Source organism: Amphiura filiformis, chromosome 6, assembly GCF_039555335.1.
Source record: "Amphiura filiformis chromosome 6, Afil_fr2py, whole genome shotgun sequence".
NCBI classification, from domain to species: Eukaryota; Metazoa; Echinodermata; class Ophiuroidea; order Amphilepidida; family Amphiuridae; genus Amphiura; species Amphiura filiformis.
This window is the reverse complement of record NC_092633.1, coordinates 6,005,966-6,023,999: the sequence shown is the minus strand read 5'-3', so window position 1 is coordinate 6,023,999 and position 18,034 is coordinate 6,005,966. Positions and strand designations below refer to the sequence as shown.

Here is an 18,034-nt window from a genome sequence, read left to right as displayed (position 1 = left end):
TTTAAGTATTAGCTCAATAACCAACAACAGTCAGCAATGTTTTAATTTATGAGTTGTTTTCTGTTTGAAGTCATCCATACTTTAATGCTATTTATTTTTCCGCATGAATTATTCATTATTATTATTGAAAATGTTTTTAATTAATGAAATAAATGATATAAAACATCAATTTTGTCTTTTCAGTGGGAAAAATCGGATGAACAATGTACCCTATTTGACCTTATGAAATATGATCTTCATATGGCATTGTCTTTTTTAAAGACAGTTCTTGTTCATTATCAACTAGTGTGTGGTGATGAGCTACCATGTAATTGAACACACATCAGAGAAAACCTTGACCCAATTTCAGCTTAGAGAATTGTGTGTACATGCAGCAGCTGTATTTAATTCTTTATATTGAGGATATTACTGGCTGATAATACTGCATACATTGACCATGAGCTTGAACTTGTGTTGTACAATTTAGGAATACACACAAAAACAGAAATAATGTGTCTCCTTCAAAGGTTTGAATTTATATTCATCAAAGGCATATTGGTTTTACAGATATTGGGTGAAAATAATTAGTAAAACTATGAAAATAAACTTGACATATGGCTTGTACATTGTGGTCAAAGTCAAGGCCAGCATTTTTAATGGGTCATTTATTTGCTTCAGGGGGTGGGAGCTATGATGTATGGTATGTGTATAACTAGTACATGCCTGGGTAGTCAATGTTGTGGATCAGTGCAATACAAAATTTTCTCTAGCTTTCATCAGTTCCAAGCACAGGGAATAATAAAAATTCCCTTTAAAAGGGAAGGCCAGCCTCAATGCAGAAGAGGTCTTGTAAATAGTTTGGGTCACCGTGAAAGGCATTTTTTAGGATCACGCTTACATCCATGTTACATGACAGTTCACCAAACCATCAATGGTGAGAACATGCACACTGAAACAAAAAAAAACATTAACTCCTATAACTCCTGTCAACTCTTTTAATTCATTACTCCAAATTGTTCTGTATTTTTGTCTTTACTGCTTTTTACCCATGCTTATTATTAAAATCAAGAAATACACTGCAGTTGTTAGTTAATTCGCTATGTAAACTCAACTTACATGCACATTTTATTTTAAAATAATTTTATATTATTTCGCAATGTATAGTTTACTATAAAGTAGATAGTGGCAAGCACATGATAAAGGACTGATCATTCACTACAATCTTCACTTTTAAACTGCAAAGCTATGGACATGGCATCTAACCTACTCCATTCTGTAATAGTCTGCATTGTGTGTTTTCTCAGTCTTCAATCATTTTGTTGAATGTAATTTTATGAATCAAATAAAAAAGATAGAAATTGGCCTCACTTTAGTTATGTGTCATTTTACAGTATTTATAATTTATAAAGTAAGACAATAATTTATTTATTTTCTATAAGTGCATGTCAAAATATGGGATATATTGTTCAATATTATAGCTAGCCCCTAAAAACTTTATTTTCAATCGGATTTTTCCCGTTGAAAAGACAAAACTGATGTTAAAGATAGCAATGATATCATCAATAACATTTTGAGTCAATTTTATCCATAAAACGATACAGGATAGGATAGATAATTACTTTGACTTCAATGTGGTCCATATAATGAAGATTTAGATTCTACAACATTATTAGCAGTGTTCGAAACTTTGGTTGTCCGGTTGCCCGGGACAACTAAAAAAGTCGCCGGACAACCAAAGATACTGATTCTGTTGTCCGCCGGACAACCATAAATTTGTAGCCAAAACTCACCTTTGTATGTGTATCTTTAAATATTCCAAGATCGGACAACCAAAAACTTAGACGGACAACCATAAATTGTAACCTGGTTGTCCGTGGGACAACCAATTATTTTTCCTTAATTCAAACACTGATTATTAGATCTGTTATCAACATATCAATTATGCACTCACAGGCAACCAAACATCATGCTATGCTCAGTAGTCCACTGATATGACCTCGTGATCATTCCCGCTTTGACCATGTCATTTTTTTTTTGATATGCTGATTGCTGAACAAGTTTATGTTTATATGTGTAGGCCTAACCTATGATAACTTTTTAAGTCATAATTAATTCAAACATAACTTTGGCAATACTCAATCGTTTTTTGTTCGTTGAAACGGCAAAACATACTTTCTTTTCCTTGCAAATCGAATTAGCAGACATCAAAAACATTTCCACCACGAGAAGTAAAAAAAATAATTCATACCAATAGAAGAAGGCTATAATCTTAGCTAATCTTTAGTGTACACAAACCCCATCTCAGAATTAGGTACCAGCCCTATGGGCTGGCGAAAAAAAAAATTATATTGGGGAGGGAGGGTTCTTCAAAATATTTGTATGGGGATATGCCACACAGACTTTCAGTTGCTGACTTTCTCTATAGGCCTACCTACTTTTTGTTTTTGCAACCCATCAATATCCAATTTTTCACAAAAAGTGCCCTAAAAGCGACCAGGGTGCAATGAGCTGCAGGCATGTTCGGAAGTGGGGGAGGGGAGTAGACAATCTATGGTTTATGTCTATTTGCTGCATGGACAAGTGCCTTAATGTTGGCTCTCCAGGAGAATTTACCTTGGCCGTAAGATAAAGTGACAATTTAGTTTTCCAAAAAACAGAAAAAATCATGGAATTGGAGTAGAAAATAGAAATCTTGAGCTATAACTTGTACATTTCTCTAATTCTCTAGATACATTACAATGTATGTAGAAATCCATGATACACCAGACCAAGAAAATAAATTTTAACTCGCCCCTCCACCCAAATCCTTAAAGTTATGGTGTTGTAGAGAAACCCAACTCTTAAATTTGTTCTTTTGTGTTTCAGCTCATCAGTGCAAGAATGGCTCCAGTAGTTCCATATAAGGGTCAGAAGTATGAGGACTTAAGGAAACAACATGGGCCTGATAATCTCTTTGAAGATCCAGAATTTCCTGCAAATGACAAGTCGCTCTTCTACAAGAGAGCCTCCCCCGGGAACATAGAATGGAAGAGACCAGGGGTAAGTTGCTAATGCTTTTACAGGAATATGCCATCCAAGATTTTTGTGTGCTTGTTTTTGTGCTTGCTTTTACAGAAGATATTCACTGGTCCTCATTTCAAACAGAGTGATCCATAAAAAATTGGTTTAATTGATTTCTCAGTATGTCTTATGATTTGCTGAAGTTTGTGAAGCTCATAATGGAGATATTAACACATGACACATTTTTTTCTTTTTTCTGATATTATTCAATTATTATGAATTAATTCAATCAATTAAACAATCAATCAATTAATTATAAAATTATAAATTAATTTAGATAAGTCAATCAAATAATTGAGATAAATTGAGAAATGATTATGAATACAATTAATTTAAAAATTAAATTAAATAAAATAGATAAATAAATAAATAAATAAATAAATAAATAAATAAATAAATAAATAAATAAATAAATAAATAAATAAATAAATAAATAAATAAATAAATAAATAAATAAATAAATAAATAAATAAATAAATATTGGATAATGAGCAGGTAAAATGACATATTATGTTTCACATACCACTCTTTGTGTGACCCATAGGTAGAGCAAATAGTTCAGCAAGATTGCACATGTTTTATGATAGTCAATTGTGTTTAGTAAAGATTGAAATTCAATGGTATTTATATTCCATCAATGAGTCATACTTGCTCATCATAATGTAGTCTAGGCCAGGCCTATCAAATATTGAGATCAAACCATGCACTTATTGCATGCTTTGCTTGTAAGTTGTAGCTATAAATTTTATCATTTTTATTTTTAAAGTATTTGCCACACCCATCAGTGGTCCATCCACAGTTATTCTCTTATTGTGCATATTGTCGGAAAAATTGCAAAAATTGCATTAGCCTAACATTATTTTTTCGCACATAATGTAGAAAACAAATGGCAGAAAATGTCCGTATTTATTGATTAGCTATATAGATGCACGCTGTTCACATGTGATATCATTTTACTTCATTCACTATTTACATGTATACTGGGGTGTGTGTGTTGTAATCCTGCAAACGGGGACATAGTCATATTGTATTTTAAACAGCAGATAGTGTTGCTAGATCAACATCATAAAAATACAGTAGGATGGAGGAGCAGGGTCAGTCCATACTTGAATGAAACTTAAAAGCGTCAGTGATACTGCCCGCAGCTGTATTGTGAAAACTCAAAGTTGTGTATTGCTGTCCATGTTTGCTGTTGATGGTAGTGTGTATGGGAGAGGGGTGGGTGTTGTATGATGGTGGGGTATGTTTTGTCTTTGGTAATTGTTTATATCTGTTTATTTTCAAAATCAAGTGTTTCAAATGATGTACTCTTTCAATATCAACAGCAAAGATATGTAAATATGATTTACAAAGAAAAGCAAATCAATGACCTGATCTTTCAAACATATGAGGTTTTACTTATATAAGAAACAATAATGATGACATGTCCCATTGGCTTAATGGGAAATACACGTGTTATTATTAACTCTTGCTATAATAAGAAGAATGAGATAATGTTTGACTATCAGGTCAATGTATAATATGTTATTAGTAAAGTCAAACCATGGCCAAACATAATATGAACTAAGAAACATATTTTTAGAAATACACAATTTTGAATTTGCATATTTATTTGTTTTAAAAATTTAAATATGGTCCAAACGTTTGAACTTTTTGAAGAAAAATTCCTTTTTATTATAGAGACAACTAAATGTCGTTCAGTGAGAGATTACATTGTAGCTAAAAATGGTTCAGAATTATTTGTAAAGGTGACAGCAAAAAAGAAAATAAAAGGGAGGGGTCATTTGGTGAGAGCAGAAAGCTATCACTTAATACTTTTATAGGTGTACAGCCTGGGACCTCATATGTGTAGCACCGGGCCGTGGGGTGGGGTGGGGTGGGGGGTACCATATTCCATATGAATTTGTTTCATTCACTGGATTAAGACCCGGGATTAAGAACGAAAATTGCTCTAAGAATTTACTCATGAATATCTTTTCAGCAGAAAATGCCAATGTTACAGAATTGAAATATGGATTGTTTATAATGTTGGTGATAGCTTTTTGAAATTGGGAAAATTACAGGTCTTTAGGTGATGTTTTAATAGCCCCAAATATGTAAACCATCATGACTTGTAATCATCTTATTTAGCAAATGTGTATAATCACAGATCCTGGCCCGGGATAATAGGTATGTAACACCTCCACATTCAATTGGCTTTTCTACATTAATTGGGAAATCAAATTGTACCAAACAAATTGATGATCAAAGTAAATACCGCTAATACTTTGATTTGATCCGATATCAAGCATCTTACATAGACTTGAGCTGTGCTCTTTAAAAGGCACAGCTAGTACTCATAGGCACTGCACAATAAAGGTATGGCTGATTAAACTGCAGCTTTTACTCCCGGGGGGGGGGGGCACTCACATTTCCCAGCTATACGGGTATGTGCCGCGGCGACGACCCCCTTTTTCAGAGCCGCTAGCCGTTCCTTAGACCCTCTGAATTCATTGATTGCCCGCTCTGAAGCCCCGAAAATTTACTGCATGGTGTGTAAGTGTTTAAGTACTTGCATGCATGTTGACATGATGTTAGTTTTTCTAATCTAAACTGGTTACGGATCAATTCCTAGTGAAGATGGAGTGAGCTAGATAATGTCTCGTCTTTGGGTTGATAGTCTCAATACTTAGTAGTCTGCATTCAAGTCTTGGGTGTATACAGTATAAAAGTGCTATCCACAAATCTTTTCTGCTTTCTTGTCTGCCTGGCCTTCTTTCTTTCCTTCTTTCTTTCCCTCTTATTTAGTGGATATCTACTGAAAATATTAAAAAGAGGATGCTAGGATCATAAAATTCTCCTCTAATAGCTTATAAGACGTTCATTTATAAGGCTTTATCAAACATGCTTTTTCCTGTAAAAAATTCAAATGTTGTAAGCTGATACTTCCTAAAACTATAAACTCCCAATTTTTTATATCTGGTAAAAATACAATATATATATAAACCTTATTTAAAAATGTTCACTGTACTAGTGCAGATTTTTGGCAAGTTAATTTTCTAATGCAAAGCTCATAATAGGATTATACATGTTCACCCAGTGATAAAAGTCGGCTATATATAGGTTTAGATTATACGCATATTGTCATCTCATAGTGTTCTGTGTCTGGACTGATATAGAAAATATACATTGTGCGTGCAGCCGGCCTGGTGTATTGCCGGGACCTCAGGCCATGATTCAAATTAACCTGTTTACTGTATTTTCCATGCAGCTTGGATCGTGAAAGTGGATTATAAGTAGGCAAGCATAAGGACACACTTAACATTCAAAGTCAATATCTAATTATTTTAAATGAATAAAGTACATGTACGTACATGCAGAAAACATTTTTTGTGTGAAGGTGTAGATTGAATCTAGAAAGACAGTCAGAAGCTTGTAGATCTAGCTGAGCTGAGCTGATTATATTCTACTTAATTGGGCTATTCCATACACACTACCCCTGTGGAAGAATTTGGAAATATTTTCCACAGGGGAGTATAAATTTCAAATGGAATGAACACATTAGACTGTTCCATTTGAATTCCATACACCCTCTGCAAATGATTCAACCTGTATCTTCCCCTGAGGGAGAGTGAGTTTCAAACGGAGCTGCTAATGTGTTAATTACACTTGAAATTCATAGTCCCCCTGTGCCATATATTTCCAAAATCTTCCACAGGGGTAGTGTGTATTTTAAATGGAATAGCCCATTAGCACCATTGGAACTGGACATTTTCCATGAAAAATAGTGCTGCAATTTTAAAAGGAATAATTGTTGAAGTCAATAAAACTTGATGCCTAAATTGTTTTTCTGTGATTTAATTGTGAGTTATTGAGTTTTGACCTAATTTCATGCAAAAAAAATGAAGTGAATGGTAGAGCTTAAACACGGTTTACACAAATCTCACTGAAGACTGATTAAGGAAGGGGCACTAAAGGTTGAATATATAGCAACTGGCGATCTTAGCAGTTGATCAGGCTGGGACACTAGACTATGGTGATCTGGGTAGTAATTAATGTACTTAATAACTAATCTAACTAGTCATCAGTCTCTAGTCAATAATCATGCAAAAGTATGTTTCAGTTGCAGTATCCGCAAAGATTACACAGATGTATGTTATCTGATCAATTGATCAGTGAATCATGTACTAATCAGTAATATGAAAGTGATATAATAATCGACAGGTATACATAAATATTGAAGGTCGTTTAGGACATTATTGATGTCAAAGTATGTATGGTAAAGTGCGCATGCAAATATCATTTTGTTATATGCATCATGACCTTACCTACATTTTTGTAGTGCCAGTGAACCGTTCAATCCATTTTTGTACATGCCACAACACAGACTCTCAGTTATCATGTTACAAGTGATTTTTTTTAAATGTAATGTAATAAAACAAGAATTACTTGATAAGGCTAAAAAAATATATTTGGTTGCCCTCAACCAACCGACCCAAAAAATTGGAAATCTTGGGTCGTTTTGGTTTTTTTCATTCACTTTTTTAGAAGGAACCTTAAAATTGGACAGAATCAAGGACTTTTATATTTGTTATTCACTCATTTTATTTATTCAATGCATATTTGATTGAAAATAAGAAGTATTTACATTTAAATCCAGTCCAAAAAAAATAAAATGATCAAGCATTTGTCAATACTAGCCTTTTCAAAATGGAGGAAAAATCGAGGAAGAGTCCATGGAAAAAAAAAAAAAGATCGACCTACCGACCCTCCAAATTTTTGTCTCGGAAGGGCAACCAAACAATTTATTTTTTTGGCCTAACAGGTTCAAATTGCACATAGAAGACATTAATGTTATTAGCAATTATTATTATTTGTGGGGGAGGCACTCCCACTTTTTAGGTGACATATGTACCTGGGTGTATGTAGTGCTGTTAAGACCCCCTTTTTCAGCATCACTGTCACCCAAAGACCCCCCTTTTTCCGAACACATGCTCTTACCCTCTGCTCTTACCCAAATAGCGTTAGGCGCCTGGGATAGTGGTTTTTACAGACTTACAGAGATCAGAATAAAAATAAATTGAGAAGAAGGAAACAAAAGCACTATCCCAGGTGCCCTATTACCCAAAGACCTCTATTTCCAATTGATCTGTCACCCAAAGGCCCTTAATTTCAATTTGAACATCAACTTTTATTTGTCACTGATTTTGTTACTTATTTTGAAATATAACAAAGCCATTTACAATAGAACAAAAAATTTGCATTGTTACAAGATATGAATAATTCAAGTGTCCAATGATTAACATGATAGTATTATTAACATCATTAACATTTTTTCATATCATGATTTGCTTCAGGAGCTTTGTGAAAGCCCAAAGTTTACAGTAGGAGGTACCGATAGTGGGGATGTCCATCAAGGATCTCTTGGTAACTGTTGGTTTGTGGCTGCTACAGCTAATCTAGCACAGGAATCAGAACTCTGGGAAAAGGTAGGTCTACATTCAGTGCTCATCACACTTGAGCAGGTAAACTAAAAACTCTGCTAATAATGCTCATTATTAGGACCAAAATGGGGAATTTAGACAACCTTTTTCATCACAAAAGGTGAACATAAAACAGGAAAGAAGTGGATATGACATTTCAAATGTAGAAATTTGAGGAAAATTGTTTTTTAGAACTTCAAAATTAATGCAAGGCTAAGCAATATGAGGTGTACATTGTGATTGGTGGCCTATTGTCTCCATTTTAAGTCATTTGAGTCTTGCAATATTAGAATCATTTGATTGTCACCCAATCTTTGCTGCGTGATTGCAAACAAAAGTGTAGGAAAGTCAAGTTTGAATCTTGCAAATTTGTTTCCAAGAATCTGCGAGAATTGATTGAGAGATTCTCGCCGAGATTCTTCACCTGCAAAGAAGGTGTTTCAGATTTCTATTTTATATTGGGGTGGCATTTACCATGGCAAAAATGTTCAGTATAACTGTGAACTTGTAGAACATATTCCACAGAGAGCCAAATGAAACAATATCATGTTAATTAGATTAATTTGTGTCGAAATATCTTGGTCATGGCTATCATCCCATTTACATTGCCAGTAGAAGAATGCTATATGTGAAGTGATCCAGGCAAACCAGGCCAAATTCAATTTGACAAGTGTGAAATTGAGATGCATGCAGGCAAAACAGGGAGGGAAAAATAATGAAAACAAAATCTGGAAATTGACATTATAATAAAAAAAAAAAGTGCATCATTTTGCAGCCGTGTATAGATTAGAATGTGTCATACATACATGTATATTGCATACGGTACATGCATAATATTACAGCATTAATCAACAATCAACATTTTTAACACCACTTTCCAGTTATCTAATAAATTATACAGTAAAATCATATAAATGCTTTTGAGAGCTTTTCCCCACCTCTTACATGTCTTCTAGTCAGTCAGGCATCCATGATTCTGTTCCATTGGACCTGGAGTGAAACTTTGCATGGATTGTATAGGGAAAACTAAACTTTTTCTTTGTGATTTGACACAATGGACTAATATTTGTTTTTGAGCAGCAATTAAAGAGAGTACATATATGGGCAATATATTACACATAACACCCGTAAATTGGATTTGTTTATGAAAGAATTAGGCTGCTCTTTCAAATCCTGTTAAATTTCCCCCATTCCTCACAACAGCAATATGTCACTTCAGTGTTCAGAGGGAGGTTCAGGAATAACCAAGTTATGACAATTTCCTTTGTATTCTATTTTGTATAAGGTTGTACCCAATGCATCAGACCAGGACTGGGATGACGACAATAAGGACAACTATGCTGGCATCTTTCACTTCCGATTCTGGCGATGGGGACAGTGGCAGGACGTAGTTGTTGATGATCGTCTACCAACTCATAACAATAAACTTATTTATGTACATTCCAAAGAAAACAATGAGTTTTGGAGTGCACTGCTGGAGAAAGCTTTTGCCAAGTAAGAGTTATGATATCACAATAATAACATTGGTATACAATATTTTACACCTTATTCTAATTACCATAATTAACCATAATCTAACCATAACGTAACCTGCAAGTACCTACCAGACAGCATCATTATAGATTAATGTAATGATTCATCAGTAACTCCCATTAAGCTCAATTTCAACCTTTGTTAGCAACTTCAGCCCTCTTCACATAAGACCCAGGCTTTCCTTAGCTGGACGATATCCTTCCTGGGTGTTTCAGGTCTTCCAAGTTGCTTTTAGTCTTCTCTTTGCTTTGCATATAAGAGGCTTCGACATCTTGTTATGACTCCTGTTCTTATCCCATCTATACTTTACCAACATCATCTTGACTGTAGAATAATGCTCGCTTCAAGAAAAATTGGTTAAAATACAGCATCCTGGAAATTGTCCTGCAATGATTGAGCCACTTTTGGAATGAAACTCAATCATGTTGCAAAAACATTGTACAATTGTAAGACAAATCTTGCTTTCAAAACAGGTATTAATATATTTATTACGCAAAAATAAAAATTGTGAAATGATCAGGAGTAATCAGAGATAATGTATTCAGTTATATATCACTCTTTATCGTTGTCAGTTGCCTAACATTAAAAAACTGTAGGACCACTTCATGGATGAAAAAACTCCCAATTAATTGAATAAGCCGGACGGATAGAAATAATAGGTAGATTCATTATTTTAATAATGATTCTTAACAGTTAATAAATATGAACCCAAGCAGTAAATGCTTTACAGACATTGCCCTTTACACTGGTTAATATAAACTGACAGTACAGGATTGATTTTCTCTACATTTTCAACCTTTGGTCAGGTTTTATCTCTCTCCTCCTCTCTCTCAAGCCATCTCTCTAAATCTCCCCTTCTCTCTATTTCTCATTTCCTATGTACATCTGCCTTGCTCTCTTTAACACAATACGCATTCTCTTTCTTTCTTTCTTTCTTTCTTTCTTTCTTTAATTCTTTCTTTTTTTTTCCTTTCTTTTTTCTTTCTTTTTTTTTCTCTCTCTCTCTCTCTCTGTCTCTCATCTCTCAGCCTCTGTCACTTATAATTATAAACTTGCTCTTGCTCTCTTTCTTTTGTTCTTTCTCTCTTTGTTCTTTTTTCCCTTAATATAATGCCTATGCCTGTCTCTTTTACTTGCTATATGCTGTCTCCTTTCTTTCCTTTGCAATCATTCCACTGTTTCTCTTTCTCTCTACCTGCATGGTTTTATCGTGCACATTCCCCATCTTTATCTTTTTCTCACCCTTTTCTTACTTTTCTTCTAATCATAATTCTCTCTGTCAACATTGGTTTCTCCCGTGTAGGTTTAATGGAACATATGAGAACCTTGATGGTGGCAACACAGCAGATGCTTTGGTGGATTTCACAGGTGGTGTGGCTCAGTCCATTGAATTACAACAAGAGAAATACTTTGAGGATGAGGAAAAGAAGAAAGAGCTTCATCAAGAACTCAAGAAATGTGCCGATAGACATTTCCTTATTAGTGCTTCCATTAAGGTATGTGAGTACAACCTTCAGTCAGGCGTTAACCCCATGGGCACTATCAGCTGAATTATCACCCTTTATTAAGAATTATTTTGATTGGTTATGAAGAAGGGAATATCATGTATTGAGTCAATCAGTGATAATGGTAAGAATAGTCAGCAGGGCTGAAGGGGATTGAAGCTCAACATTACTGAGAGATCTGCAAGCTCTATTTTGATTGGTTACTCCAGATGGTTATATCAGATAATTAATCAATCAGGGGAACTGTAAGACAGTGGTGTCCATGAGGTTAATCTACATGCAAGGGAAGTAATGAATTGATTTATACACATCAAGCAAGTCTACCATGTTACTGCACTGTGTTGTGATGCATAATGGAAAAGGTAATTCAGAGATCCGTCGGGACTAAGCAAATCTGTAAAATTGTCTGAAGTTACATGTACTTAAAAATGGTTGATAAATGGGGGAAATATCATTATACCATTTTTTTTTTCAAAAGTACCAACACTTATGAAGAAAACTGAAAGGTTGTATCCATATTTGAGATTACATTACCTTTTGGATTTAAACAGAATTCTTATGCCTGGGCATAAAGAATTAAGAGAATTAAGATTTGTCTCTCTTGACAAAAAAAAATGCAGAATCTAACTTACTCATAACTAAACCCTACTAATACAATAGTAATATTCTAAAAACACCAAAAATGACAGACAAGGAGAATATAGTAGCAGTGGCGTGCGCAGCACATTGAAAGGGGGGGGGCAGACTGATTTCACCAGAATGACCAACAAAAGTGGGGGTGGGGCCTTGGCCCCCTGCCCCGCCCCCCCCCCCCCTTGCGCATGCCACTGTATAGTAGTTTAGGATTAACAGATCTCGGAATGGCCCTTTAATTGTTAATTGTGGTAAATATATATTCTACAAACAGGTCACCTCTGCTGAAGAAATGGAAGCTAAAACAGAGACAGGCCTGATCAAAGGTCACGCATATGGTGTCACAGCAGTGAAGACAGTGAAACTTGGTGCTAGCGGCTTGTCTGGTTTGTTCAACAAAGAAAAGGTGTACCTGGTAAGATTGCGTAATCCATGGGGAGCCAAGGAGTGGAATGGACCTTGGAGTGATGAGTAAGTCAAAAATATATTTAACTAGATTTCGCGGTTCTCGGGTCGGGCGGTTCCCGGATATAGTCATGTTCTGCTGAAATAGGCCTATATATGCACATGTTCGGTATATATATATTGAAATATGTGTTGCACCTGTTAGTCACACTGTAATGCTTTCCGATGCGCGCACTATACTCCGCGCACACTCCCGTCGAGCACGCGATAGTGCACCGCGCGAATGCGAACGCGATAGCCCGCGGACGGACGGACACGCCATTAGTATTAAGATATATGAATTGAAACTAATTATTGGGTACAATTTAAGATGACTTGTGAACAACCTGCAGAATTAGGTGTTGTTCTAATGCCTATTACAGCTGTATCTGTGACTGAGACTATATATAGTACTATCAATTATACTGGTAATTAAAAGCACCTGTTGTTTAATTTTGTATGCACTGATGAATGGATTTTCCTATTAGGTCCAGCAAATAGGCTTCTATGTAACTATGTGTTTAAGGTATACAATAATATTTGAGATCAATTTAATCATTGTAGTGTGAGATCTGGGAAATTAAAAGTATATTTTTTATGCTAATGCCATGTACATGCATCTTAACAGATGTACATGTACATTATTGAGATGCATTGTACTCAACGAAACTCTTGACATATATGCCAGCAAATTTGGGTATTATAGTGTGATCATGCCCTTTTGGTTTGAACAATTGTTTTAGATTCAAAGTACGCTTTGATCAGCTCGTAATCGGAGGGAACTGTTAAGCTTTTACCACTACGTCGAAAAGTAGATCCACGTTTAGAGAGAAATAGTTGACCTGTCTGGTCTATATTCTGCATGTTAAATAAAGTAGACAAAGTATTAGGACTTCGATTAATAATTTGTGATGTTTCTGGCAAGATGTCATAAGGCAATTCTCAAGATAAGATATATTGATATTTATCCGTGATGTTATAAAGCCCGACAATTACGAGCTGATTAAAGTATAGTATTAATTTTGTAATCATATACTCCCGTACTAGAGACATTCTCAGCAAATATGCAGCCAACCAAATTCTGTTATACTATGTATATAATTATTGTAATTAAGAAAATATATAAAAACACACATCTATATGATATATATTTTTACAGTTCTGAAGAATGGAAGAAAATCAGCGATGATCAGAAGAAGAAGATTGGTGTAGTGAAAGAGGACGATGGTGAATTCTGGTAAGTAGAGATGAAATTATTTTTATTTTCAATCTAGAGTGATGTTCAATAACCCCCACAAAAACTGGTAGTTTAACACAGTTTCAAGGAACTTGTTATCATGCATTACTCTTACTGTTTACAGGAGGATAGTCCAATTTCATAACATGAATTTTTCACCTTGATTGAATGTAATGGTATTGACCCCTACTACCCCATCTGTGAGGTTTATGCTCATATTTCATTCAGATTTGATATGAGAGCCAAACCTGTGCATTCATTTGAAAGCCCCATAGAATAAGTTGTTAACAATAAATGGGTTAACCCACTTTAGACACATGTTGACTTACAAAATCCAAACTAAACATATTTCAGCCCTAATATTTGCAGGGCCCCCAGGAAGATCAGTGTTTTCATTGATGGGATTACCCTGCTTAAAGAAAGTATAAATAAATAAATAAATATTTCAGAGGGTCAGCAAGAAAACAGTAACCTCCTGATGCCAAAATGTTGACCACTCCTGGTTAAGTCTAGGGTGGATGTGAGGATGAGACTGTTTAATCCGATCATGAGCCATTAAAGACCCCACCAAGATGAACACAAGCTCAAACTACCATAAATACCATGAGTTGATTCAGCAGTTGAAAGGGAAAAAAAACCATTAAAATTACCCTGCAGGGCTGAGAGGCTAACATTGACTGTTGATTTTGCATGATATTACTGATTTGAAGGATGGCTAGCACCCCTCTACAATTCCCTGGATTCACCCCTACATATCTATCTCACTTTTATAGCTTTTTGAAGTGAGAGTAGATGAATTGAGTAATACTCCTCATCTCACACTCTTTTCCATTTGTTTGACCCCTGCAGGATGCCATTTGATTCCTTTGTGACTCTCTTCACAAGCCTCATCATTTGCCGCATGCCTAACAAATCGTACCTAAGTATCTCCCGTACCTGGAATGAAAATTTATATAAGAGCGCATGGAAATATGATGCAGAGCCCAAGAAAAACAGAGCTGGTGGATGCGTCAACTTTAAAGACACGTACCTGCAGAATCCACAGGTTAGTGGGCTGTTCCATTTAAAACCCACACTGCTCCTCTGAAATATGTTGGAAATATCTTCCATGGTGGAGTATGAATTTCAAATAGAATGAAAGTTAAGGCAGCTCAATTTTAATTTCATACACCCTCTGAAAAAGATTCAATCTCTCTGAAAAAGTTTCAAATAGAATTGGCTATTGTGCTAATTCCATTTGAAATTTAGATTCCCCCTGTAGAAGATATTTCCAAAATATTCCACATGTAAGAGGGCTTGTGGGCTTTAAACGGATTAGCGCAATACATATGTCACTCCTGTCTGACTTTCTTTGATCATTTTGAGAATGGCATCTCATACACAGAATAAAGCACAGTTCAGTGGCGTGTGTGAAGTACCTAGCATATTTTTGATAAAATTGTGTGTACATGAACATTTAGAGCAGTAAAGCACATCCTTTGACCTTTCTAACTGCCACCTTCTGCAAGCATCCCCTTTCAGTGCACTTGCAGCTTTATATTGAGTTGGGTAATAAATTGAAGTTTAACAGAAAATAAAATGTACTGTTTACATGCATTAAGGTAAAGTTTTCTAAACTGTCTGCATGGTGAAGTGAATGTCAGATTTATAAGGTAAGTAGGGCCTGACAGAGTGAAGCTAGCTCTTTTCTTGGGTTTCTTTTTATACTAGAAACTTTCTGTAATATTGAAACGGATGAGCCTTGGCCTACAAATATAAATATGGACTAAATATGGTAGCGTGAAAGTCCCAAAGGATCGATGTGAAATATAGGCCTAAATGTCAGGATCATGAATAGCATAAATACCTGGTCGTCGTTAATTATGAAATGGTTGTAAGATTGATTGTGATTTGCCACGGATTGTGAATTAATTAATTTAAGTAACTTAATTAAAGAAATGAGATCAATAAAGGTGACTCATGACAACATATAAAATTATCAATATTATATTGTACTGGTTTCCCAGCGTAAACTATAAGCTTCACAATGCACAACAATATATTCAATATTCACGTATCAAGTTTACAATTCCAATCTCATCACTGAAATTATCAGCAAAATAACGACATTATTTAATCACTAAAACCAGTCACTTCATCCTGTAAAAGTCACGAGTGCATCGGCATAAAAGCTTAAATCATCGTGGGTTTGTTTACAAATAAACAGCTGATTGCTGTAATTTCCCACGCTCAAATTGATGACGAAATTTAGAGTATCGGACTCTATCGCCGATCTCTCAATACATTTATTATATTATTTATTCATTAAAATGCCGACGTATTGATTAGAAAATCGTGACAATTAATGAGATGAATTAACTAAAGAAATTAATGATTTATGTTTTATCGACGATGCGTATTTTTATTTATCTGACTGAAGTTAAAAATAGAAAAGCCAAAAACCTGATCACGCCATAAGCGAGAACTCACTCGGAATTAATCCGCGCTTACTGAGTCTCCGTGATCCAAAAGTATACTGAATCTTACATAAATTAATCAACACATTTTAGTCAGAAATTAAATACGAATCATTACGAATTATTACAACACTCACGTAGCTGATCCTAAAAGGATCAGCGAATCTTTCGGAATGTCATACCGCAGTTCGAGTTGCAAGACATGAAAAACACGTCCACCGGTACAAAGCCTGGGCGCAACTCAGCCGTTCCAAAACAACACGATCGGCATTTCATTTCTATATCGCGCAAGCAATTTGGCGCAATTTTGCGTGCGCTGCGCCTGCAAAGCAAGCACGCAATACCTGACCAAATGAAATAAAGATGTAAATGAAAAGATTATTAAATATGATCAAAATATGATTAGCACTGCTGAAGTTTAAATGATGGTTTTCAATATTAGTAGGCCTACTGAGGTGCCTACTGGGGGTTCCGTTACAATATTGTTTCTGTAAAATGTCAAAAAAATTGTATCACAGAACTCAAATTTTATCAAAATATTGAGGAAAAAACAGCAGACATATCTAGGGATTAAATCTCTTTATAAAAGAAAGATATCAGTGTGCAACACTGCTGCCAGACACTGATAGTAAATACAATCTGAGGTGAGGTTCAGAGTGCTTCCAGGCATGCTTCAACACAATATATCTTTTCTCACGGTTAGAGAATTTCTTTTGGGCTATCAGAAATATAGCTAGATAGCACAGACTATCAGTGATTGGTCCCGTATTTCTACCCCTGGTGCAAATCATCTGTACATGCAATATTTGTTAAATATTGTAGTCGTCTTGGTAGTTCAAAGAAACTGCGATATGCGGCATTTATTGTACCACTCAAAAAGGTAAAGAAATGAAGCTCAAGCAAACTGGCACTATAAAAAAGGTGAAAAAAAATCAGAACTGTTCAGAAAGTTGATATAAATCATAATGTATATTATTGTGTACGTATGTTACCTGTTCCTATGCTATATTTTGTTTCAGTTCCTCTTGGATGTTACTGGAGATGAAGATGATGTGATGATTGCTCTTACCCAGCCAGATACAAGAGCAGATCAGAATCAATCCAATAAAACTATTGGATTCCATATCATGAAGGTAAATTAACCAAATCAAGATTTTTACATGTATACTATGATCAGCTCGTAATAGGCAGGAATTGTTTGGTTTTGCAGGAGACAATGTAATTACTTTTCCATATGTATGTGTGTGTAGCTGTATAAGACAAATTTGGTTAGTTTTGGTTTAAGTTCTGATTAAATGCTCTCAGGTGAGCAGTTTAAATGCTATTGAAACCAAACTTGGTTCATAGCTGCACTATGGGCCCAGACTATAGGTATATTCATGCATTAGTGGTATCAAAGGTCACATACAGTGGTCAAAGTGCATCTGAAGTTAACTTTTAAAATAGACTGATGATGAAAAATCTGGTCTCATATAAAAAGTTCAAAACTAATTGCAACCATTATGTTTTCAGAATCTCATTTACCTTGGGAGGGCCATGGCTTAGATAAGCGTTTAGTGGGTTTTTTTCGCCACTGCTATATATGTAACTGCTAGGGCTTAACCCCCCCCCACCAAATAATTTGGTTTGCCAACTCAATCCCCCAAAAGAAAATTACAACCCCTCCCCCACCCCCAAAAAAGATGTCAACCCTGTAACCTCCCCTCAGTGTAAAATAGAATGTAA

General features: G+C 35.2%; 1 protein-coding gene across 1 annotated transcript in view; it reads left to right on the top strand.

Moving 5' to 3' along the window:
• The window catches only part of LOC140154874 (calpain-5-like), a 36,166-nt gene that overhangs the window by 8,698 nt on the left and 9,434 nt on the right, over positions 1-18,034 (top strand). Inside the window, exons 2-9 of the mRNA XM_072177525.1 lie at positions 2,845-3,018; positions 8,376-8,507; positions 9,787-9,995; positions 11,338-11,530; positions 12,447-12,643; positions 13,776-13,853; positions 14,703-14,898; positions 17,329-17,442. Of these exons, the coding sequence (XP_072033626.1) occupies positions 2,860-3,018; positions 8,376-8,507; positions 9,787-9,995; positions 11,338-11,530; positions 12,447-12,643; positions 13,776-13,853; positions 14,703-14,898; positions 17,329-17,442 (1,278 nt within the window). The 5' untranslated portion in view covers positions 2,845-2,859. The remainder of the gene's footprint in view (positions 1-2,844; positions 3,019-8,375; positions 8,508-9,786; positions 9,996-11,337; positions 11,531-12,446; positions 12,644-13,775; positions 13,854-14,702; positions 14,899-17,328; positions 17,443-18,034) is intronic.